At 43.7% G+C, this 25,499-nt stretch overlaps 1 protein-coding gene across 4 annotated transcripts in view; it reads right to left on the bottom strand.

Moving 5' to 3' along the window:
* Positions 1–19,969, bottom strand: part of KDM3B (lysine demethylase 3B) — a 36,968-nt gene extending 16,999 nt beyond the window's left edge. For 2 of the 4 annotated variants that reach the window (XM_028718561.2, XM_028718562.2), the window contains exons 1-9: positions 19,656–19,969; positions 13,421–13,612; positions 12,828–12,941; positions 11,338–11,443; positions 9,663–9,787; positions 8,985–9,053; positions 7,235–7,813; positions 2,547–3,792; positions 1,410–1,611 (exon numbers count right to left, since the gene is read on the bottom strand). In XM_028718561.2, coding sequence (XP_028574394.2) covers positions 1,410–1,611; positions 2,547–3,792; positions 7,235–7,813; positions 8,985–9,053; positions 9,663–9,787; positions 11,338–11,443; positions 12,828–12,941; positions 13,421–13,612; positions 19,656–19,829 — 2,807 coding nt within the window. In that variant the 5' untranslated portion in view covers positions 19,830–19,969. The remainder of the gene's footprint in view (positions 1–1,409; positions 1,612–2,546; positions 3,793–7,234; positions 7,814–8,984; positions 9,054–9,662; positions 9,788–11,337; positions 11,444–12,827; positions 12,942–13,420; positions 13,613–19,655) is intronic. The other 2 variants (XM_028718564.2, XM_028718563.2) reach the window with 2 other exon arrangements.
* Positions 19,970–25,499: the final 5,530 nt, after the last annotated feature.

The raw sequence follows: 25,499 nt of genomic DNA, 5'->3' as shown, positions 1-25,499 counted from the left end.
GAGCAGGGAATAAATGGACAGTGGGCTTGGAAGCAAGTACTCCTTACAAAGTGGGGAACTCTGACTTTCAAAACAAATTGTCAAATTGTCACCATTTCTTTCAGAGAACATATAAACTACCTTAAAATGGTTAGCCCTTGGTCAACACCTCACTCACTCTGCATAAACAGCTCCTACCCCCAAAATGAGCGCATTATCTAGGCTAGTCTTAACTGGAAATTTAACGTGGGACTTTCTGCATGTGCAGCTGATGTCCTGCTATTGAGCAATGCTTTCCCTCTGCCTCAAGAGGGATTCTTAAAAACAAAACAAGGCAATATTATTTAGAATGCACAAACATTATAATCAACTATTTTCTTTATTTTGCACACTGCCATTTTTAGAAGGCAAAATTCGTAATAATAATTACTATTTTCCCCACGCTTTTCTTCATTAGATCACAAATGAGTTAACAGATACTCAACAGCACAACATGCACTCACATGTACAGAGAAGTATGGTTTAAAGCAGGGTATGCATCACTGTGGGTTTTATGAATTCATGATCTTTTGCCACTTCAACTAGTTCCAAGCCAGTTTAACCACATTTCTGTAACACTGACATCCTGCCAAGCAACTTAGTCCTTTATATATATTAGTGTCTTATACAATTAACATCCTTCATGAATGCACACTAAAATCTAAAGCTCTGTGAGGCCAGACTCATACAGTTTCCAAAATGCCTGCATATGACCACCCTCTTATGAAACAGATGTCTATTTTTCAGAATGGATTTCTTAAATTAAGGGGATTTTAATATGCAGCTTAAATCACCAAGAAAAAATATGGATGTAGATCATGGTGCTGCATTCAACTAAATAATTGCATGTCTGGAACAGCTTCCTCAACCACAACAGAGCTTTCCTCTTTCCTGCACCACACCCAGATCTGCTCCAGCAGGTTGGGGGAAGCTTCTGTGTGTGCAATAATTTAGCTGGATACAACCCAACTAAATACAAGCATTTCCAGAATAAGAGTACACACCTATTATTTGCTATAATAATCAACACAACTTGGAAGGTGGTGGATTCTCCACTGGAGGTTTTTAAACAGAGGTCTGTCGGGGATTATTTAGCTGTGATTCCTGTATTGAAGGGATTGAATTCTACAATTCTATGATCCTAAGAAAAAGCACCAGGTGGACAGAAGTGCCAGTGGGTTCAGAGATCACTGCTCAATGGAAAGTTCTATGAGTGCAATGAGCCCTCAGAAGCTACAGCAGGAATTGCAACTTGTCATTGCAGCAACGATGTACAATTTTCAAGAGATGAAATTACTTAGCATTATCTTGCCATTAAAATATTTAAAAGCCAAGTGACACAAGCAACAAGCACAGTATACCAACAAGACATGCTCAGAGAGCTTTATTACCTGCGGAAGTGGAAGAAGCGACAGGCTACAGTGGAGTCGTCCTGCTCCTGCTCCTTGAACTTCCGGTAGCGTTCCAACCGACACTCCCGGCACTTGTGCAGATGAGGGGCTACGTTGATACAGGAGCCATCTTGGAGGAATGCTTCCCCTGACTGCTTCAGCTTCCTCACCTTACTCATGTCTTTCAGTACAGACTGGCCAACTATGAAGCAAAGTTAACAATTAGAAGCATTCAACAGAGGGAAAGGATGTCAAATCCCAAGTAGTATTTATTTAATGCTGACTCCTATAGAATGTAGCACTGTACCGATGCTAGGTTTGATAGAGAGCAGGACTGGACTTGTCTGTTCTTGACATTTGTGACCTGGGCATTGGAATGCAAGCCTGATACAGATAATCTCTACATATCAAAGACAGTGCTTCGATCGGGCCTACATATTTACATGCCTTTCAACAAACATAAGGTAATATGCAGTTAAGTGAAATTCAAGTAACTTATCCATTGATTCAATGGGACTACTCTGTCCACATTTTTCAATGGCTCTATTTGAACTGAGTAAAGATGGCTATCACTCCTAATTTCAGCCAGGCAAAAGCAGAAGCAGGCATGATTCCACTCCCACTTTGCATTTAGTATTTTCCCATAAAAAAAAAGTCTGCATGGGACTTAAGCATTCATACCAAGGGTTCCTAAACTTGCTCTAAAGTATCGATATTAATTAGGGGTTTCAAGATGCAGAAACATTTAGTCACATTAGTACAGTAAGACATTGCTGTGCTCCCTAAGCAGTCCTTCTAAGTTAACATTCAGTTCATACATATACTTCTTCCAGCAACCAGATTGTATCCATTTATAATTTCCTGAAAACAGGGGAGTAAACGTTTTTCTATAATGTGAAGACTGCAAGATAATGCTTTCACCCAAAAAATGAACTGAAAGTACATGCAGACAGATGTAAGACTCTCAGGTTGGTGGTGTGTTCTTCTGATGCCTTGCTTCTGGCTACATGCACAGAGGACATATTTGACAGAAGGTCACACACAACACGGCTGACCACACAGATAATATGGAAGTACAGAACAAAAAGCAGCCCTCCTTCAGCCTTCCTCAAATAACCCTCCCTTTAAAGCTGTCACCTTTCAGGGGCGCTGTGCGAGGCCTGCCCTTAGGGGTTTGTTTCCCTTTTCCTTTGCCCATTAGTAGTTCCGCATTCCGCTCGCCATTAGGACCCAGTTTCCCAATCAGATGCTCTGGGATTCCCTTCAGACAAGCTTTGGTGTGCAGCTGCTCCTCAGAATCACTCATATCCGAGAGGTCGCTATTGGTACTGGAATCAGAATCCTGCTTAGACGGCATGCTCCGCTCATCTAGAGAGAACCTTTTCACAGTTTCAAAGGGGTTTTTGTTCTCCAGTGCCAGCTCTGCCTGTGAAGAGAAAAAGCCAGGCGGATGTCTGCCAAACACATTAGAAAAGGTCTTCATAAGAGGATTGTCCTGCTGCCCAGGCCCAACAGATGGCTTTTCTTCTGTTGGGCTGGAGGAGAGCGTGGGCATTTCAATGGGTTGTGTCAAGCTTCCGATAGGTGAGGTGGAACGGCCATTCCCCACAGTAGATGAACTCTGAACACCGGGAAAGCGAGTTGAAGTAGGTGCACTGGACAGGATCTTGGAAGAATCAGTCGTTATAAACAAGCTTTTCTTTTTAGCTAAAGAGTCTGCTCCAGTGTGCAAATCTGGCCAGCCAGAAGCTGCCTTGGAACCAAGAACTGAAGGAGGAGTAGCAGTTGCTCCTGGCTGAGATGAAGAGGCGAAGCTGCTGAAAGGACTGAGTTCTGATTTTTCTGAAAATGCCAAGAAAGGGTTTGAGGGCTCCTCTCGTGAGAGTTTTGGGGGTTGCAAAAAGAGATTCTCGTGATTTTCTGGAGGTCGAGTACTCATAATGTTTCGGGGGAAAGCTGGAGTAAGCGTGGGCATAGATTCCGCTGGCAGTTTCCGGTCCACAGAACTGCCCAATTGAGTCCCAGCTTTAGCTTCTCCTGCAAGAGCTTTACCTTTGCAGATGCCCGCACTCAGGCTCTCTGAATTTTTTTTTAACGAGTCCTGACTAGCGGGCTCTTCAGCCAGGTTCTCTGACAAGGCTGTGAAGTAGTTGCTGGAGGGAAGATTCTGGGACATGCACTGAAAAAACAAGTTATTTGATAAATCAGAGTCTTTCTGGACCTCATGACCAGTGCTACTACCAAATGGAAATCCAACAGGCTTCTTCTCTGGAGCTATTACTCCATTGGACTGGCTTCGCCCGCTGTCAAACACCACAGGCTGGGAACCAGCTGAGTGTGCCACTCCAAACCCTGATGAAGCCAACATTGAATTGGGGGAAATCTGAAACAAAACAGGAAACCAGTCAGTTGTACTCCTCTCCCAAGAGAGGACAAAACACTTCCTGCAAACCTGCTTTATTTTCCCCAATATACTGCCTTTGCAGCATCGCTTGGCAGCTTGTTCTATATCAGAAATATACTTGTTGCACAACAACAGTCGAGGCATGAGACAAAATGCTCAGATTTTGCAGGCTGCCCGAATTAATTTACGCTGACTATTCTTAAACTTTCAAATTTTTAAATAAGTTTATTGTATCTCTGCAAACCTTGCTTCAAAATGCTAACAAGAATGGGTATAATGGAAAAGAAAAACAAATGAAATTCAGTATTTTTAATTCAATTTCTAAAACGTTACTCTAAAATGGCAACATGTGTATCAAAACAACCATTCCGAAATTATTGACTGTTCCCTCTAGGCTACCATCTTATGGTCCCTAGGTGTCCCAGGACTTTGCAGATCTCCCTTTCTGTGAGGAAGAGGGAGAGCTATGGGTGGGGCTGCCTTGCAAGTGTCAAAAATTCCATGGCTGTCATTCATTTGCTTTTACTCTGATGGCAGAGAAAGCAAAAAGGGAGGAGTGTGTTGCAGGTGGACTGGGGGAGGCTTTGGATCCCGACATGCCCCTGAAACAGGACGAAAGTACATTACCCCTGGGGCTAGCGTAGTTATTTTGCCTCCCAATGGTCCCAATAGCAGGAAAAATCATTTTTTAAAAAAGCCTCTAGTGGAGGTGGAAAAAAAGAGGAATGACACTTTCCCCTTTCCTACAAAGCCCAGCAGGGCTTTGGATTTGGTGCTTTGTTTGCCTTTCAGTCTCTCTCCCTTGACCAAGTAGGATTGTTTTGCCTATCTATAGAACAGTGTTTCCCAACCTTTTTTGGGCAAAGGCACACTTGTTTCATGAAAAAAATCTCGAGGCACACCACCATTACAGCCCCGTGACGTCAGCGCGCAGCATCACGCCGGGAGGGACGCACGAAAGTGTAAGTTTCAATTTTTTCCCCTCCCCCTTGCCTTCCTTCTGTGCCAACCACCAAAAAGCCAAGAAAAAAGCCAAGACTTTAGGGCAGCAGGTCGACACGGAAGAAGCTCCTACCTAAGGACAGGTGCGACGGCCGTGTCCTCTTCTGCCACACTTGGCAGCCCTGCCTCACGGTCGTGACTCCCACCCTGATTTCTCCCCGCAGGTCGAGCGGCACAGGCAGCCCAATGTGTCCAGCCCAGACACAAGCCCCGCTTCCCCACTCTAGATCCTGAATGCGACCAAGTGCTCTGGACTCCCGAGCAGGGTGGGAAAGAGGACTCGCATCTGGTAGCCTCCGGGCTCCTCGCCTGCTCGAGGGATGGCATTGCAGGCAAGCTGCCGGCCGTCGCCATCGCCGCCCCCTCATGCGAGTGGACCTGCCCGGAGTGGTGGGCCGGGGGAGGCTCGCTCTCTGTGGGGATGTGGCCCGCACGCGCGGCCCCGCTTCCTCCTGCCCAGGGCTGAGCTCCTTACCCGCAATCTCGGTCTCGTGCACGCGGATCCCACTTATTCTGAAGCTCGCGCCACTAGCCGGGGCTCTCACACCGTGCCAGGGCGAGGCGGCGCGGCCCACTGACGTCATCGCGGCTCGCCGCCGCCCTCGACTTCCCTGTTCCCTCCCCTCCCTCGGGTCGCCGTGGTTACCGAGGACTGCAAGCTGCTCGGGCGAGCGTGGGGCATTAAGTGGGAGAAGGAAAATTAAAACTCGCCTGAAGGCCGCCTCTCCGGATACAGTGGTGCCTCGCAAGACGAAATTAATTCGTTCCGCAAGTCTCTTCGTCTTGCGAGTTTTTCGTCTTGCGATGCACGGTTTCCCATAGGAATGCATTGAAAATCAATTAATGCGTTCCTAGGGAAACCGCCTTCAGACCAGGTCCGGGGACAGTCTGTCCCCCGACCTCTTCTGAAGGCTGGGGGGGGGGGCAAGGGCTTTTCTTCCCACCCCCAGCATTTTAAAAAAACCCGGGACAGCGGAGGACTTCTCCGCTGTCCGGGGCAATCTTAAAATGCTAGCGGGCGGCATTTTAAAATCGCCCGGGACAGCGGAGGACTTCTCCGCTGTCCGGGGCGATTTAAAAGCCCCTGGGAAGGCAGGCAGGGGGGACAAAGATTTTCGCCCCCCGCCCGCCTTCAGAAGAGGCGGGGGTCAAAAGTCTTTGCTCCCCCCTGCCTGCCTTCCTGGGAGAGCGGAGAAAGGCAGTGCGTTTCTCCGCTCTCCCGGGAAGGCAGGCAGGGGTGAAAGTCTTTGCTCCCCCCAACCTGCCTTCAAAAGCCGTCGGGGACAGCGGAGAAACGCGCTGCCTTTCTCCGCTCTCCCGGGAAGGCAGGCAGGGGGGACAAAGATTTTCGCCCCCCGCCCGCCTTCAGAAGAGGTCCTGGACCTCTTCTGAAGGCCGGCGGGGGCGAAAGTCTTTGCTCCCCCCTGCCTGCCTTCCCGGGAGAGCGGAGAAAGGCAGCGCGTTTCTCCGCTGTCCCCGACGGCTTTTGAAGGCAGGCTTTTGAAAGCCGTCCGGGACAGCGGAGAAACCCAGCGCGCCCTTCCCGCTGCCCCCCGACTTGGCTGGAAGGCTGGCGGGGGGAGAAGCCTGCTCCTCCCCATCGCCAGCCCTGCAAACTCGGGGGACAGCGGGAGAGGCGCAGCGCGCCATCCCGCTGTCTCCCGACATGGTTTGGAGGCTGGCGGAGGGCTTCCTCCTCCCCCAGCCCCGCAAGCTCCCAGAGCGATGCCAAAGCTGCGCGCAGCTTCGGCATGGCTCTGGGTCCCGTTCTGGGGGAGGGGGAAGCTCGGGCTTCCCCCGCCCAAGCCCCACGCCTGGCGGTGGGGGAATATTTTTTCCCCCCCTTTATTCCCCCCCCCCCGGCCAATTTTTCCCGCGGCACACCAGGCAACGTATCGCGGCACACTAGTGTGCCGCGGAACACCGGTTGGGAAACACTGCTATAGAAGATTAAAATATAAACACACTGATCTCTCTTGTAAGTGTAGCTGCCATATTTTCCCTATGAGCTCCCCCCCCCCCATAGCTATAGAAATCGCTTTTTTTGGGGGGGGGGAATGTTCTTATGGACAATAAAGATATACTAAACCAGAGACTAGGAATTCAAGTTTTCTTTACTGTGAAACCCAGCACCCTTTTCCTAATGTATAAATGTGGAGAGGAACACACTGTACACTGAACAAAACATAAAGCCCTACCAGATCACAAGTCTACAGTCGTAGTATTCCACATCCTGCTAGATGGCTGCATCCATCATAACAGGGGAGGATCTCAAGTCCGCTATAATGCTCCAACTGTACAGCTGTACATAGCCTTAACACAGCTATTCTAAGAGTTATAGCAAGACAAAGCATGCAAAGTGCTATATATATATGTTTGCTATGTATTATCATTACTATGCTGACTGTAAACGGCTTACCTCTCCCTGAACAGGCAAATGGCCTGCCTTCTGTTTTTCTTGTCCAGTAGCTGCTGACAAGCCAGCATCTGGAATCCGCACAGTAGCTGGCGTTGGCCCAGCTGCAGCAAGAATGGCAGGGGCAGGCACCTGGACTTGGCTGACCTGCTCTAATGATTTTGCCATTTCTTGGTTACCACTGCCACTCAGCAGTGCCTGGGAAGCAGTTGAAGACAAGGAAGCAAAGGGCATAGGTGGCTCACCACCCACTGGTTCATCCTGGACCACAAGAGTTCGGCCATTCTCCTTGGTGTATGTGGCAAAACGAATACTGCGATTAACTTGAGGGACAAATGGAGGAAGTTGCTTGGCTCTTGGATCCAGAGTCACATCGCTGCTGCTGCATCCTTTCCAAGCTCCCCTATTTGCCTCACCTCCATCGTTCCCATTGCTATCCACTTCACACCTCTCCTTTAGCTTCTTCGTAGCATGATCACACACAGTATCGGAAGAATTTTTTCTCCTTCGTCCATCTTTCCCTTCCACACTTTCTCTCTTCTTTTTTCCTTTTGATGATTTTGCTGCCTTTAGAGAAGCTCCCTATAACAAATAAAAGCACATATCACTACAAAGAGGAAGCCAAAATAATTAACTTCATCTATCCAGTGCCAAAGGTTTTAAATAAGCCTAGCCATAAAACGATTAATACATTGCTTTAAACATCAGGGGCTTAGGGGTCAGGTGTCACTAGTATGCTAATGATACATAGTTCTATTTCTCTGTAACATCTGAAACAGCAGAGGCTGTGCAAGAGCTCTGGACCACTACCTGGACTTGGTTGTGGGCTGGATGAGGGCCAACAAAATGAGTTGAATCAAAGCAAGACAGAGGCACTATAAGTGAGTGGCTCCCAAATCCAGAGAGTTCATCAGCTGCCTGCTTTGGATGGAGCTATATCCTCTAAAAGGAAGGTTCACAGTCTTGGGCTGCTCCTGGATCCATCTCTGTCACTAGAGAGTCAGGTGACCTCACTGAGTAGGAATGCCTTTTACCAGCTTTGGCTGGTAAGAAAGCTATGGCTGCTTCTGGACCAGGATACGATGATCACTGTAGTCCATACACTGCTATCCTCTACTACAGTGGTACCTCGGGTTAAGAACTTAATTCGTTCTGGAGGTCTGTTCTTAACCTGAAACTGTTCTTAACCTGAAGCACCACTTTAGCTAATGGGGCCTCCCACTGCCGCTGCGCCGCAGCTGCGCAATTTCTGTTCTCATCCTGAAGCAAAGTTCTTAACCTGAGGTACTATTTCTGGGTTAGTGGAGTCTGTAACCTGAAGCGTCTGTAATCCGAGGTACCACTGTACTGCTATGCTCTCTGGGTAGAGCTGCTCCTAAGGTTGGCCCAGAAGCTGCAGCTACTGCAGAATGCAGTGACTTGACTGCTCACTGGGGCTGAATTGGCACTAGTTGCCAATTAGCTACTAGGCAAGGAGCAAGGTGATGGTACTGGTGTGCAAAACCCTATACAGGATACCTAAAAGATTTATAGCAGGATAGTATGCATACCTACTCATTCATAAGTCACTTGAATTCAATGGAATTTACTCAGCTTAAGTCTGTAACGGACTGAAGCCTTAACTGGGAAGTCAAACTAATAGCTCTATGAAAATATAGATACATTTAAGACAGCTGTCATAATATGTTTTTGAGATGAGATCTTTAAAACATTATTGCTAATATAATGACCTGGTGCAACACAGTATGCGTACCTCGTTCAGTGCAGAGGTGTCCATCACTACATGAATCAGTCGGGGATCCACTGACTTGATTTCACCAGTCTGATTTTTGTGGTCAACAAAGGGGGAGAGGGAGAGAAGACAAAGTGAATCATACAGACTGGTAAGATATTGATCATAAAAGCAGCTTCTCCAATGTCCCTCTTCTTCACCTGCCTTTTCCCTGCAAGCTGTGCTCCCATTCCATATCCCTTATCATCTTCAATCTTATAAATGTAACGGAAGTAATTCTACATAACTTATTCCATTTTAATAGTACATACATTGTCATGGTTTCAAAAATGATTTTGGCAAAATATGGAACGCAATCTTTTCTTTAAGGAGGACTTGTAAAAGAGCCTGGCTCTATAAGCTTACGGAACTGGAAATAAATGTAAGACGGTAAAAAGGCAGGAGGTGATGTTTGAACTTTGAAAATGATGCATTCCCTAACCATTAGGATATTCCACTCCGACTGCTTTTCTTGGCTGCAACTATAAAAGACTAGAATTTGCTTAAATGCTGAAAACTGTCAGAGTTCTGCTCATGCTGAGTGTGCTTGTATTAAATGTCACAGTCCACACAACATAACTAAGACCATGTATATAACTGTTGGTAGATAAATGAAGAAATGAAATCAGGCATCAAGAAACCGCAAGAAAAGCTTCACACCTCAGTCAAAACCACCTCCATCAGACAGGTGATAGGATCTTGACAGCTCACAACAGCAGAGACCCAGCTGTTTTCCTCCTCTGGCTGGTACACCTTCACTCTTTGACCTTGGATGCTGCAAGGACCTGGGAAAGAGCCCCAAGCGAGAATGCTATCAGCCAAACCAGTGCCACTGCACCAAAAATTAAAAGTGAGCATGGACTTAAAGCACTGGTTTCTTAATGTAACACACAAATAAAGCTTTATTAGGATTTGTTTTGGGAGAAGGGATAACAAAAGTAATCACCACAATACTGTGGAGTTCTGTGTCTTCATTTACATGTCTGTTTCTAAAATTCCAGGAAAGGGTGGACATGTTTATTCTGAATTTAGTTACGTCATATTGGAAACATATAACTCAAGAGCTAACTTCTTAATGAATTCTTCTTGCTTTTGTTTTTGCACCTACAAGTTAACAAACCATTTGTGCAAACACAATAGCTGCTCGATATCTGTGACTACTCCATGAATGCTTGGAGAAAGCCCTCCTTTGCCACAGTAAGTGGCCCAATGTAGCAGGCTAACATTGTAAATCTACAGTTACAAACATACGAGCAGATAAAAATAGAAGCAAAGCGAGTAAGAGTAGTCAGTTAAATTAAAAACTAGCAGCAGCAAAATACCCTCAGTTCAAAACCTACAGGTCTGTCTGAACAAGGACTCCAGCTGTCAGAAAATGGCCAGAGAGCAGGCTGGATAGCTGTTCCTAGAAAGGAAAGCAGTTCTAGGGCCTTGGTGCAGCCACCTTGGTGCAAGGTACTCTCTTGTATCCCCACCAAACACAAATCCAGTGTTGCCGGAAGGATCTCTCCTTCAGATCTTTTTGCACTGGTATTCAAAGCCTTTTACGGCTTTCAAATTCATTACCAATATCTTGAACAGTGCCCAAAACCAACCTGGAATCTAATAGAGGTGCTCCAACAAGAGGATCACATACTTCTGATCAGTACCCCTTGTCAATATTCTGGCCAGCGTATTCTGGATCCCTTCTGTACCAAACATGTAATACTAGTCGTAAATCGTATAGCTCCAATATGACATTTGATAGTCATTGAAATCAACTCCTTCAAATCTAAGCCAGTCAGGAACCTTTAAGCTCCTCTGAATAGCTCTCTCCAACTCTTATTTTAATAATATATAATTAAATATAGTCGTTCTTCAATGTCTTTCTTTATTAACCTTTGATTAATAATAACTGTCTTAGTCATTAATTTTTGACTAATGATAGTGGTTCTCCATGGTTGATTCTCTTCTTCTCTCTTGACTTAAGATTAATATAGTTGTTCTACCCTACTGATTTCTTGCATTCCTCTAGCATGCCAGAGTACTATTACAATAAGGACTATAAACATTTTTTTCTCCTGGAAAGGGTAGCTAAAGTTCATACTCAAACAACAAAACTGATTCAAACAAGAAAACAGTGTTAAGGAAATGAAATTTTAGGAAAAATTGAGCTTTCTCCTTCACAGCAAAGCTCAATTAATTCCTCAGTTTCAAGAGCTTGAAACTTCATACGTAACAGACCTATGAAAAAGCTGGAACAGGTCTTAGGATCTTAAGAAGCAGCTGTAAGCTGAATATAATTTCCAGGAGAACCAATTAGGTTCCTTAAAAAACTAAAACCAGCTGGTCTTACCTCTGCTAAATATCTCCTGAAGCTTCTGATCACTGACCAATGAATTGACAGCTTCCCTCAATATTGGCTGTTGTTGGAGAATTTGGTTCTGACTTTCAGTTGCCATCTGCAAACAATTTTTTAAAATATGTAATAGCTGTTCAAGAATGGGGTAAAAGCATAATTTATATGGCCTAGATTGTTATGATTTATTTTCCCCCTGTTTCTTGATGTTCCTTCCCCATAGTGACAGAAATGTACGGATTTATTTCTTAATGTTTATCCTGCATTTAAATTCTAAGGAAACATAGTGTACTCAGGCTACTTTTCTACAGCACACACCACTGCATTATATTTTTTATTATTTATACCCCAGCCAGTGCAAATCCCAAAACTACTACATTCCATAATGCAAGATTTTAAAGCCAGATGGTCTTACATATACTAAAAAAATATCTTGGAAGTACTTTGCCTATCACAGAGAAAAGCAACTTGCTCAAATTCACATCACACAGAATAGACTTTTCCAGCACAAAATAATGTGAGAAGTAGTCCTGAGTGTCAGTTACCTCATCAAAACCTATGAAGGCCTACAAAGCTAAGCTTGGTACATGTAATTGTTTTTCATTTCATTAGCACTAAAGTGCTTTAAATTAAATTCGTAATCTAAATAACTATTTTAGGCACAACAAGGTGGGATTTTCCCATGCCTTTGTTTTCATTGCAGATCCTCATGCCATATTGCAAGCCACTTTTTGAAATCAAAAGCCATCGACCATGTGCTGTTGTTGTCGTTTAGTCATGTGTGACTCTTCGTGACCCCATGGACCAGAGCATGCCAGACACTCCTGCATTCCACTGCCTCCCGCAGCTTGGTCAAACTCATGTTTGTAGCTTCGAGAACACTGTCCAACCATCTCATCCTCTGTCGTCCCCTTCTCCTTGTGCCCTCAATCTTTCCCAACATCAGGGTCTTTTCCAGGGAGTCTTCTCTTCTCATGAGATGGCCAAAGTATTGGAGCCTCAGCTTCAGGATCTGTCCTTCCAGTGAGCACTCAGGGCTGATTTCCTTAAGAGTGGATAGGTTTGATCTTCTTGCAGTCCATGGGACCCTCAAGAGTCTCCTCCAGCACCATAATTCAAAAGCATCAATTCTTCGGCAATCAGCCTTCTTTATAGTCCAACTCTCACTTCCACACATCACTACTGGGAAAACCATAGCTTTAACTATACGGACCTTTGTCGGACCTTAGTCCTCTTGGTCTAATGGAATTAGCTGTGTAAGTGTTCTGCCTGCTTATTGCCTTGCTTCCCTTTTTGCCTGCTTAACTGGCATGGAAGAGAATGCTAAAAGCGAGAGAATTCCAGGACCATATTGCTGAAGTCACGATACCTCTACCACATGTACCTCTAACACTGCTAAATGTTGTAACCCACCCTGGACCTTAGGGTGAAGGGCAGGTAATAAAATAATTAAAATAACTAAACAAACAAACAAACAAACAATATACCTGGAAGAGACGCAGTCCAGTGGCATCAGACAGGAATCTCAAGTCTCGGTCTACAAGAGACTCTACTGGAACCACAGAACCTAAGCCAAGCTTATCGACCAAAGGAGTGAAAGTCTGTGAATGAGAATATAAAAAACACGACTGCATGAAAACAGAAGGTAGCATACTTATTTCTTAAAAGTGCTTATTATAACTGGTATTTCCTCACTCTTTTTACCCTCCTTAGATGCTTCCGAGAAAAAGTCTTACTCCATCATCTGCTGAAAGGAATCAATCAACTATCTAGAAAAACTCGAGTTTATTTCATAACTTGGGTGTTACTATAGATACAACAGCACACCAAGTAACTCTTCAAGTTAAAAAGTTTCCAAAACCGTATCATTCAGCTGGATAAAAATCCTCAGCTAAGGTTTAATCTTACGTGTTTCAGTTTATTAGAATACATTTTCACAATGGCCTAGATAAGAATTACAAGAAACAAAGAAACTTGGTCAAAATAGGCCTTGAGACACATAACAAAACAATCCACCATTCAGACTTTGACATAAGGGATGTTTTTTATCAAGGGCAACAAGCTAAATGAAGATACTCACCAACGCAGGCCAGTGCCCAACTGACACTCTAGTTCCCTGAAGCAGAACTGGGTCGTTTCGAGGGGCCCAAACGAGAGACCCTTCCAGCATCAAAACGATCACTTCTTCAGCATGAACTTTCACCCAGGCGTGTTGCTTCCAATTGCACCGGTCAAATTCCACAAATATCTGCAACAGATCCCAGAATGGGTTCTTTCAAACACATGTGGGCAAAGTCACAACAATCAGTCAGCAAAATGCTTGTCATGAATAGGGGTCTACAAATATCAGCTTGGCTTACCAGATAAACCTCTACATGTCCTCACTACAAATTTTATCTTATCCCCACTGCCAAACCTCTGACGCAAGCAAAGGGGGCTTTTGGAAGAGGCCAGGGTCTCTTCAGTTTGGGCTGCAATGCGGAGAAGAAAAAACAAGAGGTTCCTCTGCACCCCACCCATTTCTTCTTCTGCTGCAAGGGTGACAAGATTTCACCCCTTTCCCATACAGGGCTCGGGAGAGAGGCAGAGTCTTGTCTACATGCATGGAGGTATGCATAAGGTAGGAAACAGTGAGGGAAGTGCATGGCTTTCTTATGCAAACAAATGCCAGTGCAAGTAAAATTACACCTCACTTCAGACTCCTGTAATTCTTAAAAGGGCTGGAGGGAGAAGCAACCAATATCTGACTTGCAGAAAACTTTGGAGGAGGACAGAAAAAGTGGGGGAAACACAGCCTGTCTTCAACAAAGCTTCCTGAAAAACAGTAAATACTTTCCCTCTTCCATCAAACCCTCTAGCAAATGTGGAGGGTTGGAAGAAGATACAGATGGGGTCTGGCGAAGTCTTTGACTGTGCACCCACAGTCTTCATCCTTCTCCAAAGCGTCCTGTAAATAAAAAAAGTCCCCATCTTCAGCTCCATCTCTCTGTGCTATGGAAGACAGGCACTTGTTTTACTTGCAAGAAGCTTAAGAGAAGGCAGAAACAGTGATGCCTATCATTTCTTATCAAAACTGCTCCACTAAGGAGGTGCCATTTTCGACCAAGGGGTTAAGGGACACTGTTGACGCCCAATTCTGAAACAAAACCATTTGAAGAATAATGTTTGTACACAACATTCCAGATGTGATCTACCTGATGTGATCACAGGAACGAAACCTCATCCATCCAATCTTAGATTACAATAACTTAATGCCATATATTTATTTGTAATTTAGTTCCTCAAGCTACATTAACGTTTGCCCACTGTCACACTGTTTGAAGTTCACTCTGGAAGAGAGTCTACTTGATGCCTGGCATACCTTCTTCCTCTCTAACATCATCTCCATGCTTCTTCCTGGTGATTTTAACACTCAAGTTGATAATTCCTCTTACTCAGCTGCCTTTCATCTCCAGCTCTTGACAGACCTCCCTGGACACTACCATGGCCACTCCTGACCACATCTTTATCTGTGTCTGAACCTGTGTGCAGGCTTGCAGCTGCTCTGGTCCAACCCCCCTCTTATCCAGAGCTGCTATATATATAGTGAAACAATCACCCAGGAGAAATTCTGTTCTCCAGGATGTACCATTTTCTAGGAGAGATATTCCACTTTGTATTTATTAAATTTGATTTATTAAATTTGTATACCACCCTTCATCCATAGATCTCAGGGCAGTTCACAACATAAAAATAAAATTGACTCGGCCCCTTTGGGAGTCATGTCACATCTCAACAAATTGTCACCAGCAAGTACTATGATTTTTGGATGAAGGGGAGCTGGAAGGTCTTCACCTCTCTCTGTTGGGTGGGTTAAGATTTTCTGCCTTCAGTAAATGAGAAGCTGGTAGAAGCAAAAGTGGGAGAGGTGCTCTAATACCTGCTACCTCTAGTGAGAGATAAAGCATTATTTACTTCTATTTTTGCCCCCGGAAGACAGCAGGGATTAATAGGTGTATGCTGAACACACAAATAAGGAGCCAGTTGGGTACTTTGTTATTGTTTTTAGTACAATAATGATCTCTGGGGCTAATCAGAATGCTTTTGAGGGTAATTCAAATTTCATATTTTCTGCTTATATATTGCCATTTCCCAATCTTGTCTCATTTTATTTTTTTGCTTGGATTTTTATATTTAGATTCCTTAGTGGTTAGTTTCCTGATGTTTAGCTTTATTTCATGAAGTGTCTGTAATGGATTGTTAATGCAAATGTTACATTATTTTAAAAATATTGCCCTGCTCTATATTGAGCTGTTATTAAATTACTATATTATCTGAGTTTTGATGAAAAGTTTGCAAAGTTTTGGCTTTTAACTGTTTAATACTGATTATATTATATATTTAGTATTGCTTAATAATTAAATGTATTTATATCCCACCTTTCCATTAAAAAAAATCAAGGCACTTGGTAGCATCTTCAAAATAGCCAAACAGCTACTGGTAATCCTAACAAGAGTTTTAAAAATTTGAAGATAAGATACACAAAGTCAGGGCATCAGCAAAAAACCCAGCAGGTCAAGATCACCTTAACCAGATGGCAGAAAACAGAAAGAGAGCAGGCAAGACTGACTTCCCTAGGTAGGGAGCTCCTCAGTCTAAGCTGAACCCTCCCACATCCTCACTTGCACTTCAGCTGCTGATGGGACAAAAAGAGTCTCCCCAGCAGATCTTCCACACTGTAACTGCATTGCACACCGTTACACTGGAAAGGGACATGTCCTCTTTTGCATTATAACATACCATGCACAGAAATTAAACACATTGTTTGCCAACTGCATATTAAGTAAGCCTTTCACTATCACTAAATAATGACAAGGCATGCTAAGCATGTGAAGTCTCTTTGAAAGCATTTTTACTAAAGTAACTTGCCCCTGTGGTCATCTGTCAGCGATGGCACATACCTGGCCCCCCCATGCAAAGGTGCAAAGGTACTTGGTTTTCCCGGGTTTGGGAGGGTAGCCAAAGAAGCTTTTGAGCTTGTTCACACAGATCTGTCAGGACCCATGAGGTGTGAGAGTCTGGGTGGGGCCAGGTATGTGCCATCGCTGACAGATGACCACAGCCCCATGTAACAATACCTAGATGACACCCCATTATAAATCGTGGTATTCTGAAAACTATCTAAGTCTTAATTTCTCATCCTGGTTCCAATTGTCTCAGTCTATCACTCCCACCAACACAACTCTGAAAAGTGTTAAGAAAGAATGATAAAACAGACCACTTGAAAATTACCGAGGGTTTGGTGCAACACTTAAATTATGTTTCAATTTGTTACAGCAATTATGACATGCTAGATGCTATACGATTTTAATTGCATTTTAATTGCTGCTTTTATTTCTTTTATATTCAATTTCCTTGCATTACAATTTTAATTCCATAGAATTAAAATTGTAATACATTAAAATGCAATATAATAAAAGCAGCAATAATAAAATCAATATGAATATTTAATGCAAGGGTTCTGCCATCTTGCGTCTTCAACCAAAAATTCATAGATACACCACAGGCCACCTGATTGAAGCTTGATGGTCCATGAACCACAGTTTGGGAACGCCTCAGGAAGAGGAACCCTCAGAGGTCCACTGAAACAAATCCGCAAAACACAGTGCAAAACATCACTCATAGCATGTTTGCACATAAAAATCATACAGGGGCCTAGTTCTTGCCAACACAGAAATCTGTATAGTCCATCTAGCAGCCCTATATTGTCTACATTGACTTTCTTTCTTTGACCAGCAAGGGGAATAAACCTCTGCATGCTAAGCATGTACACAACCAACTATGGCCATTCCTTGTTCAACACTCCAATATGGGCAGAAACTGCTACAGGGATCTACTGCTACTTCTTTTTCAGCATGTACAGATGCCCCGGTTTGTTCAGTGTAAAAATGTGGACAGAAATCTTGAAAGGGGGAGGTCAATCATATCTGTATTTGACCATGCCTTTCCTGGAAAATCTAGTCAGTTATACTGGGACTTTTAATGAGGATTCTATGCAGTGTTATAAACTCAAAATATATAAGCTAATCACCAAATGGCACCACGTATGCCCTGAATCTTCCCACATTCAGCATCACTGGATGTCCATGAGTTCTTGTGTTATGAAAGGATAAAAACTTTGCCATGCCATAGAGCTTGGGAAAAGTACAGAAAAGGGGAAAATATATCAGGGGACTGGAATATATACCTAAGAGATAACAAGATTTGGGCTATTCAGTTTTTGAAAAAGTTGAGCAAGGGAGCAGATTACAGAAGTGAATAAAATTTGCATGACATAGAGCAGAGAGGGGAATGTTTCTCTCCCCCTTCTTAAAATATTAGAACCCAGGGAATCCAGCTAAGTGGAACTGTGGGAGAATAAGATCAGAAAAAAGAATCGGACTTCTTCAAACAGTTAAACTACAACCTTTACTTCCACAAGATGTTGATGGGTCACCAATTTGGGTTGAAAGGGGGATTAGACTAATTCATGGGAGAAAAAGGCTATCAGCGGCTATATACAACTACAGAATAAGAGGCAGTATACCCCTGAATACCTGTTGCTGGGAAGAGCCACGACATAAGGGTTTTGCTCTCATGCCCTGCTTGTGGGTGTCTCATAAGTAATGGCCACTACAGACATAGGGTGCTAGTCAAGGGTGGAATCTATACACATATAAAAACCGTTCTGAAAATGCTTTTTTAAAAAGCATTTTTAAAAAAACACTGAATTTTCCATAAGGCTCACCATTGCCATCTAGTGTCACATGGTATATTGTACTTAAAACAGACTTAAAACGTTTTATTTGCAGCTGTATAGCTGAGTCGTAGGTTAGTGTTTGATCTGTTCCAGCAGAGTTCTTATTTTCATATATGAACACAGCCCACATGATTTGTCGATTATTTAAACAGTTTCAGCTGATATTTTCAGGGGTTTTTTAGAAACTCCCAAGATCTCTTTCCTAGGCAATTATTTGCAACTAGTTCAATGTTTTCATACTTGTAGGATAATTTATTCCAAATTGTATTGCACCCTGCTTAATAACAGAGCAACAGAACGACAAATCAATTTGATTCTATCATCCAGATGGGAAAGAGCCTTCTCCAGGTCTTGAATGTACTTCGTTTCTGAATTAAGTCACCTTAAATTTTAAAAATTGGGGGTAATCTGAAAAATAACTCTGCTTTTATGGCCTAAAGGGATTCTCCAAACATCCTATCTTTATTTTACAGTGCCAGAATAGGCAACCAAGGTATGATGGCAGATGTAAAAAAGGCAATAGTACTAGCATAGCACAAAGTGGTACAAAAAAGTAGTTGCTTCACAGTTGTTTGGAACACAACTTCCTCAGGCACTTTAGCTGAAGTACTTTGAATCTTGGAAATCAAGAGCTAAGTGCTGTGGATATGGGGTTTTCAAAAATAATCACACTGGCAGCTATCCTTCACAGACAATAACAGCATAATCGTAATAGCAACAGCACTGAACTGGTACCCATTATCAGTGCTGGCTTTCGACCAGTGACACAAATATATATATACCATAGAAGGCTGCATGCCATTAAGAAATGAACGCACAAGCTCCAACCTTCCCTATTTGGAACACTTGGCGGCCCTCGACCTGGTACTTTTGGGCAAACATCTTCGAAGTTTAGATTATCCTTTCTACCTAATAAAACTGCAAGGCATACGGAAAACACAACACTGCACTTAAGTAAACATAAGCAGCGATCCCAACAACTAAGGAAAGTACGGGATCTAAGCTGGAAAACAGGAAACGTTTAAAGCTCCCAGACTTCAAACGCGCTGCAGCTAGAGAGAGAGAGACCAGGATACCCACCGTTAAGGGATCTAATCCTAACTACCACGAACAAACATTCCTTAGCAGGAACGCACAGCATACTTCCTTCTCCCACCCGCCACTTCAGTACAACCCCCCGCACATCTCACCCCCGAGGTAAACGGGCTCGGGTGCAGCACCGCGCAGTGTCTCACGACGGGGGGAAACATCAAGGACGGCCATAGATGCGGCAACCGAAACCCGAGATCCAAGCGTAACAAGAGATCCTTCAGCGGCAGCGGCAGCTGCCACCAGATAAGGAAGAGGCGGAGCAGGGAGGCTGAGCTACCTCGGCCGAAGAAGGAAAGCGGATAAACCCCTCCCCCTCCCCTCCGGAGTCCAAGCAGAAGCTCAGCAACACACCCCACCCCCACCCAGGCAGAGAGAGGGAGATATACATAAACACACGTACGCAGGACACGAGCCCCAGCTCCCCGCCCCCGAGGAAGGCGCTCACCGCTAAGTCCTGAGGCACGGCCCCGCTCATGGCCCGCACGGTCCCGCTCCTCCAGGCTCGAGAGGGCAGTGCAGGCCCAGGCTCCGGCCCCGCCGCCGCCTCGCCCTCGCCCGGCCCCGCGACCAGCAGCAGCAGAAGTCGCTTCCCCACCGGGGAGGCCGCCGTGTCCGCCATCCCCGCCGGGCAGAAGCAGCCTCCGTCGCGCCTCCGAGCCCAACAGCCGCCGCCGGAGACACCGAGTGAGCGACGGCCCTGCGCTGGGCCCCCGAACACCAGCCCGCCCTGATCCCGGCGTGCCCCGCGCCAGAACCTCCGTTCCAATCCCGGCGTGCCCCGCGCCGTCCAGCCAGCCGGCCCCGCCCCTGATTCGAGTTCCCAGCGTGCCCTGCGCGCGCCCTTATTTATTTACTCCTCCGCTCCCGGCATGCACCGCAGTCGTCGCGCTCTTGTCCTAGGTGCCTGTTGTTCGGTTTTGCCCGTAGGGGGCGCTGCAGGGGACTCATTTCATAGGCCCCGATACATGCAGCACAGAACCTTAAAGCCTCTCCCCCAGCCCCGCAAGGCACATCACACCTGATGGGGAAAGTGGAATGGCCACCTGCCGTGCCTTGGTTGACCTGAGGTACAAGAAGGGCTGTCCTCTTCTTTTTGGGTGTTATGAGTCATATTACTGTACTGACGAGGTCTCAGCCCGCACTCACAGTGCGGGAGGGAGCTTTCACCAGCTAAAGTTGTGTATGATTTCCTCAACATGCATGTGTGTTTAGGGAATTCTTACTTCATTCTTTTGTGATGGTAAGTACTTTAATGCCTGAATCCTGGTCACAGGCTCACCCTATTCATACACAAATACGGCCTTAAGACAGGTAAGCAAAAGACAATGGAGAGGCTTTCCCATTTCCTTCCTCCTTGCAGAGAAACATTTGAGGTCAATTTAGGAGTCAAAATGGTTTCAGGATTGCTCTCCTGTACTATTTCAGACACATGGTTGATATACTTATGTAAGTATTTGCCTTGTAAATTTATGAACATTTAATTTATATATTTGAGACCTTAAATTCTTATAACACTGCCAAGGTGTAAAATGTTTTAGTTGCCTGCCTTGGATTTTGCTCATCTGATGAGTGTAACTGAACTAATAAAGTAACTGGCAACCAACCTAGGCCAGCTTTTTGTCACCCACTGTGCAAAATGCTCCATTTAAGGACAGTCTGCTCTCCCCAGTAGTCATTTACAATTTACAAATAGGGTGTTCCCCAGGCTCCAGTCTAAGTATGAAGGGCTTTGTCACAAGAGACCAGGGCCCTGTGGGACTTGACATCTTTCCGCAGGGCCTGCAAGACAGAGCTGTTCCACCAGGCCTTTGGCCAGGGCACAGCCTGACTCCCTCCCTCGGCAATCTTCGCGGAGCTCTGGCCCAATGGTTGCTAGTGGCTTGAATTAATTAATTTTTATAATGAATGATTTTAGAATGTTGTTTATGTTGTACTTTTGTACTGTTTTATTGTTGTTAGCCGCCCTGAGCCCGGCTTCGGCTGGGGAGGGCGGGATATAAATAAAATTTATTATTATTATTATTATTTGCATTTCTTCTTTGGCGATAACTCATAGCCAAGTAAGATTGTCTTCCATGAAAACGGTCTTAACAGTGAGTCTGTAAGTGACTGGAAGTCGATTCTGTATCCACACGTCCTTCCACAGTGTGATCACAGTGAGGGTTTGCCAAAAGTGCCTTCCTTTTAGCTCATTTCTCCTTTTTGCCCTGAGTTCGTGCTTCTTCAAAGTCCACAACACCTTTGGTAAAGGCTGTTCTCCAATGGGAGCGCTTGCAGGCCAGCGTTTCCCAGTTATCAATGCTTATACTACATTTTAAAAATATTTGCCTTGAAAACATCTTTAAACCTCTTCTGTTGTCCACTGATATTTCGCTTTCCATTCTTAAGTTTGGAATAGTTGCTTTGGAAGACGATAATCAGGCATCCGAACATGACCAGTCCAACAAAGTTGATGTTTAAGAATCATTGCTTTGACACTGGTGATCTTTGCTTCTTCCAGCATACTGACATTAGTTCACCTGTCTTCCCAAGTGATGGGTAAAAATTTTTGAGACACCGTTGATGGAATCTTTCAAGGAGTTGGAGATGGCGTTTATAAGTTGTCCATGTTTCTCAAGCGTAAAGTTGGTAGCATAATGCCTTTGTAAACAAGCATTTTGGTTTCCCTGTGAATGTCCTGGTCCTCAAACACTCGGTGCTTCAGTTGGGAGGAGACTGCACTCGCAGAGCTCAGGCAATGCTGGATTTCAGCATCGATGTTGGCCCTTGTGGAAAGATAACTATCCAGGTAGGAAAAGTGGTCGACATTTTCCAACACTGCACCATTAAGTTGGATTTGTGGCACTGCATAGGGTTTTTTGTGTGCTTGTGGTGCAGCACTTTGGTTTTTTGGATATTGAGCAATAGGCCAAGCTTTCCATAAACTGTGAAGCTATTTAAGATGGTTTGGAGGTTATCCTCTGAGTGTGCACAAACTACGTTGTCATCAGCATACTGAAGCTCTATGATGGAAGTTATGGTAACTTTACTCTTTGCTTTCTTCCTACTCAGTTTAAAGAGTTTTCATCTGTTCATTATATGATTTCTACTCCGGTGGGGAGTTTCCCTTAGACAATGTGTTGGATCATGGCGATGAAGATAATAGATTTGGGGCACTAACTCTTTTTTTAAAAAAAAATATTTTTTATTAGTTTTCCAAACATGTAATAAAAACAAACAGTAACACAAAACAGAACGTACAAACAAATAAACATGTATAATTTTATAAACTCATTTTCCTTCACCTTATTTCCCGGACTTCCCCATACCTCCCTTTTTCTGCATCCTTATTTTTCCTTTTAACAGCAACCCTCCATTTAATTAATTAACTCATTTTCTTTATAATTCCCTTAAATTTATGATTTACAGCTGCAATTCTCTGTTTCTTAACACCATAACATCTCAGCACTCCTCAATGTTACAACAATTTTTAAGGTATGTTTTAAATTTCTTCCAATCTTCTTCCACTGTCTCGCTCCCCTGGTCACGGATTCTGCCGGTCATCTCTGCCATTCCCATGTAGTCAATCACCTTCGCTTGCCATTCTTCCAGAGTGGGTAGCTGCTGCGTCTTCCAATACTTTACTAGAAGAATTCTTGCTGCTGTGGTAGCATACATGAAAAAAATTCTGTCCTTCCTTGACACCAATTGGCCCACCATGCCCAGGAGAAAAGCCTCTGGTTTTTTAGCAAATGTCCATTTAAGGACCTTTTTAATTTCATTATAGATCATTTCCCAGTAGGCTTTAATCTTCGGGCAGGTCCACCAAAGGTGATAGAAAGTACCTTCAGTCTCATTACATTTCCAGCATTTATTATTGGGCAAATGATAAATTTTTGCAAGTTTGACTGGGGTCATGTACCACCTGTAGATCATTTTCATTATGTTTTCTCTCAAAGCATTGCAAGCCGTAAATCTAACACCAGTATTCCATAACCTTTCCCAGTCATCAAACATAATGTCATGACCTATGTCTTGTGCCCATTTGATCATAGCTGATTTTACTGTTTCATCTTGTGTATTCCATTTCAGCAGCAAATTATACATTCTTGACAAGTTCTTAGTATTGGGTTCTAACAATTCTGTTTCTAATTTCGACCTCTCCATCTGAAAACCTATTTTCCTGTCCTGTTTAAATACCTCGTTTATCTGAAGGTAGTGCAACCAATCTCGTACTTTAGACTTTAATTTGTCATAACTCTGTAATTTAACCCTTTCACCATCTTGCTCTAAGATTTCGCAATATTTTGGCCATTTGGACTCCATATTAAGTTTTTTTGTCTCTTTAGCTTCCATTGGTGATAGCCACCTGGGAGTTTTACTTTCCAGTAGATCTTTGTATCTTATCCAAACATTATATAGTGCTTTCCTAACAATATGGTTTTTAAAACCTTTATGTATTTTTACCTTGTCGTACCATATATATGCATGCCAACCAAATCTATTGTCGTACCCTTCCAGATCCAAAATGTCTGTGTTCTCAAGAAGCAGCCATTGTTTCAGCCAGCAAAATGCTGCCGATTCATAATAAAGTCTCAGGTCCGGCAGGGCAAACCCCCCCTCTATCTTTTGCATCAGTTAAGATCTTAAAGTTTATTCTGGGCTTTTTGCCCTGCCAGACAAATTTTGATATGTCTTTTTGCCACTTCTTGAAACAGTCCATTTTGTCCAGGATCTGGAGTGTCTGGAATAAAAACAACATTCTAGGCAATACATTCATCTTGATGACAGCAATTCGGCCTAACAAGGAAAGTCTCAACCTTGACCATATTTCTAGATCTTTCTTCACCTCTGTCCAACATTTGTCATAATTGTCTTTAAATAAATTCACATTTTTAGAAATCAAGTTCACACCCAGGTACTTCACCTTTTTTGTTATTACTAAACCTGTTTCATTCTGAAACTTCTCTTTTTCTGCCATTGTTAGATTTTTCTCCAACACTTTAGTTTTTTGCTTGTTCAGTTTAAATCCTGCTACTTGACCAAATATCTCAATTAGTTCTAATACTCTTTTGGTACTAGTATCTGGCTGTTGCAAAGTCAATACTAGGTCATCTGCAAATGCCCTTAGTTTGTAATTTCTGGCTCCGACCTGAACTCCTTTAACCAATTGGTCCCCTCTAATCATGTTTAACAAAACCTCCAGGACTGTTATAAAAAGTAAAGGGGATATTGGGCATCCCTGTCGTGTGCCTTTTTCTATAGGTATTTCTTCCGTAACCACATTGTTCACAATCAACTTTGCTTTTTGCTTCGAATATATAGCACCTATACCGTTTTCAAAACCTTGGCCTACCCCCATCCCTTGTGTTGGATCATGGCGATGAAGATAATAGATTTGGGGCACTAACTCATCCCTGTTTAACGCCTTATCCCACTGTGAATGGTTCATTTTGAGAGCCACTGTTATCCACAATTGTTGCAGTCATATTATCAGGGAGGAGTCAAAGGATGTTCACAAATTTATCTGGGCAGCTGATTTTCAGAAGGACAGTTCACAGGACAGTGCAATTTACAGTGTCTTCTACAGGTCAATAAATGCCACATACAGAGGTTGGTTTTGCTCTCTGCATTTTCCTTGCCAAGCAGTGAAAATCATATCCACTGCCCCCCTAGAACATCGAAAACCATTTTGGGATTCAGGAAGAATATCCTCGTTTGCCAAGATCCTTGCAAGAATTTTTCCAGCCACAGCTAATAAAGAGATGCCTCAATAGTTTCCACAATCCGTTCTATCATCTTTTTAAAAAATAAATTGATTTTTTTGCATCTCTGAAGTCTGCTGGGATCTCTTCTTTCTCCCAGATTTTTTTTTGATGAGCTCTTGAAGTTGTTGTGTAAGTTCAATTCCGCCCACTTTGAAGACTTCAGCAGGTATCCCATCAGGTCTGCTGGCTTTGTTGTTTTTCATTTGGTTAATAGCTGTACACAACTCGCCCAGATTTGGACACACTGCAAGCTCATCTCCAATTTGTTTTTGTGGGATTTGTGAGAGGACCTCAGCAGCTATGGGGAAGTTGCCTTCCATTGCCACATCAACTTTTTATTACCATTTTAGACTTACCAGATTTCTCTTATCTAAAATCTTAAAATTTTAAGAGACCACATACCAAGTGCCCAGGATCCGGATCTGCCTATGGAAGGAGGCAGATCAAAGGTAACTTTCCCAATTCCCTTCTCTTCCCGGCTATTCCAAGGGTCAAGAGACATTTCTGAATAGGGTAGACTGTGATGTACAGGGATATAGTGT

Source organism: Podarcis muralis, chromosome 2 (genome assembly GCF_964188315.1).
Source record: "Podarcis muralis chromosome 2, rPodMur119.hap1.1, whole genome shotgun sequence".
In the NCBI taxonomy this organism is placed as follows: Eukaryota; Metazoa; Chordata; class Lepidosauria; order Squamata; family Lacertidae; genus Podarcis; species Podarcis muralis.
The sequence above is the reverse complement of the archived record's forward strand: the minus strand, read 5'-3'. Positions and strand labels throughout refer to the sequence as shown.